General features: G+C 45.1%; 1 protein-coding gene across 1 annotated transcript in view; it reads right to left on the bottom strand.

The window, feature by feature from the left end:
* Positions 1–9,519, bottom strand: part of LOC101851495 (histone-lysine N-methyltransferase 2D) — a gene marked incomplete in the record, with an annotated part of 133,213 nt that overhangs the window by 18,876 nt on the left and 104,818 nt on the right. The window contains 9 exon segments of the mRNA XM_035969573.1: positions 87–266; positions 604–751; positions 1,376–1,632; positions 2,916–3,072; positions 4,155–4,261; positions 4,657–4,856; positions 5,234–6,350; positions 7,107–7,335; positions 7,743–8,315. Coding sequence (XP_035825466.1) covers positions 87–266; positions 604–751; positions 1,376–1,632; positions 2,916–3,072; positions 4,155–4,261; positions 4,657–4,856; positions 5,234–6,350; positions 7,107–7,335; positions 7,743–8,315 — 2,968 coding nt within the window.

Here is a 9,519-nt window from a genome sequence, read left to right as displayed (position 1 = left end):
GGGAGGGAGGGAGGGAGAGGGAGAGGGAGAGTTCTGAAGAAGCTGTGAATGACCATTACCACAAGGGTCACAAACACAACACATACCCATGCCCTGCATCATGCGCAGTTTAGCCTCTGTGGCCAACTGTCTCTGTGCCAGGGTCTCGGCTGAGGGCGTGGTGGGTCGGAGGCCGGGCGGGGGCTGTGGGAACAGGAGGCTGCCATACATGTCCTCTATGCCGTCCAGGTACGCGCTGCAGAAGCGGCCACGTAGGGAGGACAACCCTGAGGATCACAAACGGACATATTTGGATTACGGTGGCGCACATCGACACAATAACAAGAAAAGCATATCAACACACAACAGCAAGAGAAGCAGCTGTACCAGTGTTTATTACTAACATTCATACAGTATTATTTTGAGAATGTTTTCATAGGTAATTTACAACATAAATAAATTTTCTTTTTTTTATAAAAATAATACAATAGTATTGAAATTCACAAATCAGTAGACAAAACCGGATTTAACAATCTGACAAAAAAGTCAGCAATTTCAAGAGGCACCCCTGCACTTCAACCCCACATCTATCTCCCAGCCATCTTTCTGTCAAAGCCAGCTGACCTGTGAGAGATGTGGCCCCCTTGACCGGCAGGATGGACATGCTGGTGGCTATGATGGGCTCCTGTAGCGGGATGGGCGGCATGTTGTGCAGCTGTTGCAGCAAGTTCTCCGCCTGAGCCTCCAGCTCCTTCAGCTGATTCTCCTTCATCTGTTGGTCAAATCATTGGAAACATTTTACATCCCTATTGACACAAGTTGTGTAATTTGAAAGGAATTAATTTCTTTAAAGTTTTAAGTAAAAGTTTTAAGGCAGTTGCAACATAATTAGGTTATACAAGTGCCAAAGATTAGGTGTTACAAGAGAGAAGAATACAAAAGATAAGAAGGAGGAGAGTAGGATGACAGATGTTTGGTAGAAATGAAGGAGCAAACTTAGTCACAACTCTGTTTGAGCGATGGTTGCTCAGTTGAGCATTTACAGCTAGTGCAGGAGAAAGACATAAAACATAAACTTTTCAGTACAGTCATTGTTCCAAGACCATGTCAAGAGAAAGGACACTTGAGAGCAAATACAGATCAAATAAATGGTTTGACACTTTTCAAGAACAAAAAAAAAAACAATTCTTTACAACGGATCAATTTCTACATACAGTTGCTGCTCCCTGTCCCAAATTTTTAATACAACCTGCCCATCAGTGGAAAGCCTGTGATCATTATCTGCCACCCTTCAAGCTTGAAGTACAAGACACCGCTAGTTCAGTCTCACAGTTCCTGTGACAAATAAAACATTCTGTTCCCCGAAACTACCGATGTACTTCACAGCCCTCCCTACCTTAGCCTTTTTGCTCCTCTTTTTGGGAGTCTCCACGCCCACTTCCCCAGCGACGCCAGCTGTAGTCCCAGCGGCAGCCGCAGCAGCAGCACCAGCAGTCCCAGCAGCACCAGCGCCCGGACCAGCACCAGTGCCGGCTTTCGTCTTGCGTTTCTTCTTAGCCAGTGTGCCGCCAGTGCCGGCCACACCTTTGCGCTTGATCTTGCGCGAGGCCTCATACTGCTGCCTCTTCTGCTCATACTCCTGGCGACGCATCTCTGCAACAGGAAACAAAAGTAAACATTCATGCTCAACGTTCAGCTGTCTGAGAAAAAGATGAACTTTATGTTCTTTTTAAGTTTCTGTTTATGTTTAGTTTTAGTAGTACAGGGTTTTACGGCGCTCGCAACTGCATAAGGTCATAGGAGCGCGCGAAACACAAGTTGGTAGCATTCGCAACAGTAAAGTTCACAGCACGGTTGGTCGACTGTTTGTTTGACAAAAAAAAAAAGTACGGCGACACAAGAAAGGCCATTATGAGCAGGAAAAATGCACGACATACACAAAGAGACAACAGAGGTAAAGAAAAGAAGAACCTACTTACACTCATTTACCAAAAATGAGACACTCCAACACAATGGTCCTTTTGTTTGAGTTATAAGTTGAATTTGACAAAATAACAACCATTCAATGCCAGGATTTAAAAAAACCCAGAAACACTATGGGCAAAATAAAGTAGAGAAGAAAATATTTTCCAGCAAAAACACAAACTTTTACAGAAAAGTCACTCCACACATATTTCAACCTCCTTGATTATGTGATATCATGTAAATAAAAAAACTCTCTTTCTTTGGGCCTGTTTTAACTCTGTTGGTCATCGAACTTTACGACCCACATGCAAAGGTCTGAGAAAATCAAAGCAAGTGATTTGTTTTTATCTTATTTCAACAGCCGACAGATGAAAGGGAACAAACTATAGTATAGGTTGAACCCCCGTTTTCCCCTCAGATACTATATGACCAATCTATGTGAACAAAGAGCTATAAAACCTCCCTCATGGTATTAAGTCAGTTAATTAGTAGTATAGGGTTTTACGGCGCTCGCAACTGCATAAGGTCATATGAGCGCGTGAAACGCAAGTTGTTTACATTCGCAAAAGTTCACTGCACGGTTGGTTTACTATTAGACTTTAAAATGTTAAAATATTAAAATTTCGGTGTAAATATATTTTCATTTAAAACAGCTCTTATAAATAACAATAAAAATTGTAAACAGTACGATTTCACTTTACAATTTGCCATAAAGGCCAATGGCCTTCATAAAATTCAAAATTCTGCTGGGACCAACGACGGAAAAAATGTCTTGTAATTTCTTGTATTTATAAAATTTCCTTCGGATCTCTCCAAAGTCTAGACACTCGGTTAAAATGATGGTATTAAGTCATGAATACCCCATTCAGAATCAAAACTTCAGCCACCCACATGATACCAACTAAGCTAGTGGTGCTCCCGAGCTAAACGTTACAAAACCTCACAAGCCGGGATAGAAACCTTGTACTCACCGCAGCCTTCCTTACCTAGAATCTTCTCTTTTTCCTCTGGCGTCTTACTCTCCCACTCCGGTGTCGAGATCTCCGTCTCTTTGCACAACGGCATTGAGTCGATCATCTCCAGCTGCCTCTGTTGATCAGGGGTCAAGGCTGGCAGACTGTCTTCGCTCTGAAAATGTTCATGCGACATTTACTTACTAAAATTAATATTCCCTGAACCGATCTCTTCACTATCTGAGATGAGATATATTTTTTGTTTGAGCTAAGGGAAAAGTAAAGTAAAGTAAAAGTTTGAGCTAAGGGAAACCCATTAACAAAATAAAGGTCAGATGGTGCTGGGCAAAAAATAAGCACCAGATAGACAGAACAGGGGGAAAGAAAAGAAGTAGGATCTACCTGTGGCACCCTCCAACCAACCACATTCAGATAAAAATACTAGTAACAACAGTAAGACCATATTTGTTAGTTTGAGTAAAGAAAAGCGCATCTACACAATAAAAGCTATCAAGGGCTAAGAAAAAACAAGGCTGCAAGACAGAAACAACAGAGGGCGAATAACAAAACAGAAGCTACCAGTCCAGCCCTCCAACCATCCACTAACACAGACATCCGGAAACAAAAGACAGACATAGAATCAGTAGCACAATCTACTGATTATCTTAACTCTGTTCAAATGAACATTTGCTCTCCCTGGAAAAACAAAGACGGCAGAAGAAGTAGAGACAAAGCACAATTACTCTTCATTGAGAACTGAGCACATGGGCGACTGGGAAGGCGGGCCACGAAAACATACTTTTTTTGTTGAAGAATCCTGGCAAAACAATTTCCACAATTGCAGAGGTCTACAAATCTAAATTTAGATGAATAAGAAGTGTTCAAATGGGCACTGCACCCACATCACACCATACCGCAACCTCAGTGCTTTCTTGTCGAGTCTCCATTTTTAATAACAGTGAAAATAGTTCATAACAAAGAGTAAGCTTAAGAAGAAGTCCCAATTTCACTGTTTTAAAAAAATGGAGATACGACAAGAAAGCATTGAGGTCGCAATACTATCATCCACAAGACCATCTAACCAAGTTCTGATCATTTTCAGGTACCAGAAGCCCCAGATTGCCCCAGTCCTGGACTCAAGAATCGGGTCAGGCCACTGCTCACATGACCCCAACAACCATATTGCCAGCACACTTATAATCTTCTGTAAAACTTGCAACAGACTTAGATTCTATCCACATTGTCATGACAACTCACGTCAGGAGTCGGGAGCTGACGTCCTGCAGTGCCCAGCAGCTGTTTGAGGAGTTCATTGTGGCTCGCCTTCTGGTCCAGGTCAAGGTCATCTCGATTGATGGAGCCATCTGGTTGGATGAGAGAGAGTCGAGTATTGACAACAGCGACAATTGCAAAAATTACATTATTATTGTGACCAAATGACAATATCAAATATCATATCATTATCGTGACTATTTAACAATAGCGACAATGGCAATTATATTATTATTATCATGACAAAGTTAATAAAGGTGATAACGGCAAATATATTATTATTATCATGACAAAGTTAATAAAGGTGATAACGGCAAATATATTATTATTATCATGACAAAGTTAATAAAGGTGATAACGGCAAATATTATATTATTATTTTTGTGATCAAAGACAATTAAATTTTACTGTCAAGACAAATCAAAACATATTTTAAAAAATGGGGTTTTTTTAAAACAAAACAAACAAACAGAACTATTGTGCCCACCTGCAGATGTAGAGTCCTCACTGGGCTCCAGCTTCACTTGTCCTGGCACTCCCATTCCTGCGTCGGACATGGGAGAGGTCAGGCCGGGTGTGGAGGCGAGAGAGCCTGCATCGCTGGAGGCCGAGTGCTGCAGGGGTGTGTGGCCTGGCATGAAGCCTCCATCTCCTGGCATCATGCCGCCTGGACCAAACATGGGCGGCCTGAAAAACGAAAATTTGAGCCTTTTCTTGAGAAAATGTTTGTCACGAATTTGGTTCCATTTCATTTGATACCAACATCACAGAAAGTTTTTTGTTCTATTTGGTGAGACCCCCCCTAGCCCAATGAAGACAAAGCCCAGAAGAATAGGCAAGTGAGCAAACTTGGTCAAAAGGGTCTTTCCATTTGGACACCGTCAGTGAATGCAGGATCACAAAGAATGTCCTACAATGTTTAAAAAGACAGCAAAGGTTTTACGCTTAGTTTTGAGTGTAACTTTAAGAGGAAGTGGAAAGTAAGCAAGACATGATACTCCTAGTTCAAAAGGAAAGGTACGCTCGTGTATGAAATCTTGATTCCTACAAAAAGTATGACTTACCTCTGCTGCTTGGGCTTTCCACCCATCGCCATGCTGGGGTCTGGAGGCATCCCTGGCTGACCCATCCCACTACTGACCGCTGCCATGGCACCCACAAAGTTCTTGTCGTCCGGCATGCCGTCCAGGTGCCTCAGTGGCTGCGTCTGCTGCATCACCGGCGACATCTGGGGCGACATGTGGTGTGGGGACATCTGTGGGGAGGACATCTGTGACGAGGGCTGGGGGCCGGGGGGAGCCATGCCCCTCATCATCATGTGCCGGAAGTGGGGGCCCATGTGGGGGCCCGGGGGCCCTCCCTCGCCCGACGCGGCCATCATACGGAGGCGGGCCGCCATGCGAGCTTCACCGCCAGCACCCATCATCTGAGGGAACATGGGCGGCCTCTGGTGGTGAGGGGGTCCCCCGGGCATAGGGGATCCCATGGAGGTGTTGATGCCCGGGTGACCGGGAGGGTGGAAGTTTGCTAGCGAGGCTAAGGGCCCGCCACCTCCCGCTGGTCCACTCATAGAGGTTTGCGGGTGAGGCGGGGGTCCTCCCTGCATCATAGGGTGGTGTGGGCTCATCATGGGTGGTCGCTGCATGCCGTGTGGCGAGGTTTGCTGCATGCCGTGTGGCGGAGTTTGCATGCCGTGAGGCGACGTCTGCATGCCGTGAGGTGACTGCGGCATACCGTGGGGCGACGGGGTCATGGCGTGTGAGGTCATCGGCATTCCCATCGACGTTTGCGGCATCTCCGACATGCCTGGGTGTGTGGGGGACATGAACTGATGCGGAGGCATCCGGGGTCGCATCCCAGCATGCTCTGGTCCCATCATTTCAGGGGGCATGGGGGGTCGGTGCTGGGGATGCGGGGGCATTCCCCGGGGTGGGCGTGGCATCCTGCCCATCTCTCCGGCCCCCATGGCAAAATGCGGGGGTCTCTGCCGGTGCATGCCTGTCGGGGACATGGGGTGGGGGGACATACCATACGGTGGTCCCCCACCCATCTCGTGGTGCATGCGGGGTGCAAACCGCGGGCCTCCTGGCATGAAAGGCTGAGCCTGACTGGTGCCCGGCATGTAGCCCTGTGGAGACTGAGGCGGCCCGGGCTTCTGAGGCATGGCAGGACCCATGGCACCTGTATAGATGATGATGTGTTAAGACGATTTATAACAATATTCACCTTTACTTTTAATAGCAAGATCAAAGGGGAAGGGGGAGGGGGGGAGGGTTAAAATACAGAAAAACACAAAAATTAAGGAATAACAAAAGGAGCCGGCAAAAAACTAAACAATGAACGAGACCAAGAAATGGAGAAAAAAATCAACAAAAAAAGGATTACTCTGTCAATCCTTCGCTTGAAAGAAAGAAAACGTAAGCCTTTGCTGAAAAACTTCAGTCTCATCTCAATTTTCTGGCCTTCCCTTTCGAAAAATGTTTGTCATGCATTTTGCTCATTTCATTTTATAACAACAGCACACATGGCCCTTTGTTCTATTTGATGAGACCTCTTACCACATGAAGCTAAAACCTAGAAAATTAGGCAAATAAGCAAACTCTGTCAAGACAGCCTATCCAGTGAACAAATAGGTTCACAAAGATCACCAAGCAATGTCCAAAGAAGGATTAATGACTTTTATTTTTAGTTTGAGTAAAGAGAGAATGAATAACACAATAGCTGTCATTATTACAGGCAAGGAAAACGTGAGAAAGAAAAATCAGATGGAAAGGAAAAGAAGTAGAGTGCACTAGTGTCACCATCCAATCATCCACAGCATTTAGATGTTTGGACATTTGTTTCCTTAACCAACAGTTATATACATTAAATATTTATCTTCATTAACAGACTTCACTAAACAGAGCAACAAGTCTTCTTCTTTCTTTTTCCCCTCACCTGGATAGGACTGAAGCGGGGAGCTGTGCAGGGGGCTGTGCTCCGTGGAGCGGGAGGGTGAGCGGTCCGTCAGGTACCCCGGGTGCTGTTCTTGCACGGCGGCCGCAGCGTGACTGGACGTGGGTATGGCTGTCCCGGCTGAGGACAGGGCGGACTGTGACGCCTGGGCCAAGAGGTCGAGCGGGGGCCGAGACATGCGGTAAGGAGACTGGTGGGGAGGGTAACCGCCCTGGGAGGGGAAAGGGAGGTTCACAAAATGCAAAGGTCAGTATCTGTTGTAAAACCATTGTACATCCCCCTCAACACAACTTCAGATAATGTATTCAAGAAAGCAGCTTCAAGCCTTCTCGTCAGGGCCAATCAGGACAGAGTGTTGTCATACAGTATCTCCAGCAGACAGAGATACTTAACTCAGGAATCAAACTCGAGTCTTTTGCACGCAATGGCAAAGAACTGAACAGCTACATCACCACAGATGCCAATGGTTTCATCTCAGATTGAGTATTGTGTCTCGTGAAGCAAATATAAAGGCTTCTTCAGAAAGAGGAGGTCTAGAAAATAACTTGTCTGAAAAACTATATTGGCTAGAAAGATTTCTAAATATTTTGAGGAAACAATCGTGGACAGAAAACCTACCTGTTGAGCCTGTGACATATACATGTGCCCAGCTTGCTGCTGGTGCTGCTGTTGTTGTTGTTGCTGCTGCTGCTGCTGCTGTTGTTGTTGTTGTTGTTGCTGCTGCTGATGTTGTTGTTGCATCTGTTGATGCTGCCGTTGTTGCTGAGGCGTCATCGCTCTCATCATCTGTTGCTGTTGCTGCTGTTGTTGTGGGTGTTGCGGCATTTGTTGCATCTGCTGCTGCTGCTGTGGGGGCATCGGCTGTTGAGGATGCTGCTGCTGCTGCTGCTGTCCCATCATACCCGGCATCGGGCCCGAGTAGAAGCTGGCAGAGTAGCCTGTCCCTAGCTCCTGGCTCGACATGGCACTGGGAGCGCTGGAGACAGGCATGGAGGAGCCCACAGTGGAGAACGGCGAGGAAGACGCAGACGAGGGCGCTGTGGGCAGACTGTGACTCTCCTGGGAGGAGCTCGGGGTGGCGGGGGGCTCCGGGTCGATTCCAGGCTCGTACGTCGACTCCCCCGAGGCAACGGCATCGATGGTCGACTGAAGCCTTTCCAGGGCTTGGATGTCCGTAGTGTACGACTTCACCTGGAGGGGGGATATAGTTTGATAGATTGTTTGAGGAAAGAGAAGCAAAGGGACACGATAATTAATGGTCATCTAGTCTTTTAGTTTAGTTTTAGTAGAGGTTTTACGGCGCTCGCTACTGCATAAGGTCATATGAGCGCCAGAAGATTAGAGGTGTTACAAGAGAGGAACAAACATAAAAAGAAGAAGGGGAGATAAGGACAATATATGTTTGATAGGAAAGAAGAAACAAACCACACCAGAGCACCCGCCAACCACCCACTAGTGCAGGGAAAAGAAAGAAACATAAAGAGAAAGAAAAGGAGGAGCACCAATGGGTGGCACCCTCCGACCACCCACGGAGTGAACTAAAAGCTATTAATTAAGTGTTCCCAAAATTCCAGACAGACAGTGTTAGTCTAAGAGAGATTTTTACGGCACTTGTTACACAGACAGAAATAAACAAAGGGAAAAGACAGGCAGTTGAACCTACGAGTAGTGTTCTCCAACCACCCACAGAACAACTGTGATTATTATAAGGACCTACTTTAAACACACCCCCCCCCCCCCCCCCCCAGTCAGACATTCAAAAAAGGAGAAATCTCCACTCAACTATCGTCATGGAAAAGTGACAGGAATAACACGTACACAGAAACGGCTGTGGAATCTCACAGTGCCTCACACTAAAAGAAAACTATGTCCAATGAAACTAGGAGGAAACAAGTCAAAGAGAATTATGGTCTGAAAAAAACAATTAAAACAGAGAGAAAACAAACACCAGGCTGAAATAATGTTAGACAAAGGAATGTATAGAGTACAGTACAATATCATTTGCACTGAAAACTGAAACAAAATTTTTCTAAATATGTTTGGAGTTAAAGTGCATATTATTATGTTCTTTAGTCCTACCAACACAATTTATCGGACCAGATTTATTGTGGGGCTATCCTAAATAATAAACCAACTAGCTCCCCTGAATTATTTGCCAAAACAAGGACCCAAATCTAATTTTCCGTATCCAATGGGGGAAAGTTAAGATCTCTAACATGACAGATTATGGTGTAAATAATACATATATAAAAGAGAAATGTATTATAAAATACAAGTCTGCCACCTACTTAAGTGCACTCAGTCCAAAATTTTGAAAATATTTTTTTTTTTTTTTTTAGAGTTTCTAAATAATTTTTTTTTTTGGGTAAGAGTTTCATAATCTGTGGTTATTTTT

This window comes from Aplysia californica, unplaced genomic scaffold (genome assembly GCF_000002075.1).
Source record: "Aplysia californica isolate F4 #8 unplaced genomic scaffold, AplCal3.0 scaffold00157, whole genome shotgun sequence".
Lineage (NCBI taxonomy): Eukaryota > Metazoa > Mollusca > Gastropoda > Aplysiida > Aplysiidae > Aplysia > Aplysia californica.
Note: the sequence above shows the minus strand (reverse complement) of the source record. Positions and strands in the feature narration are given on the sequence as shown.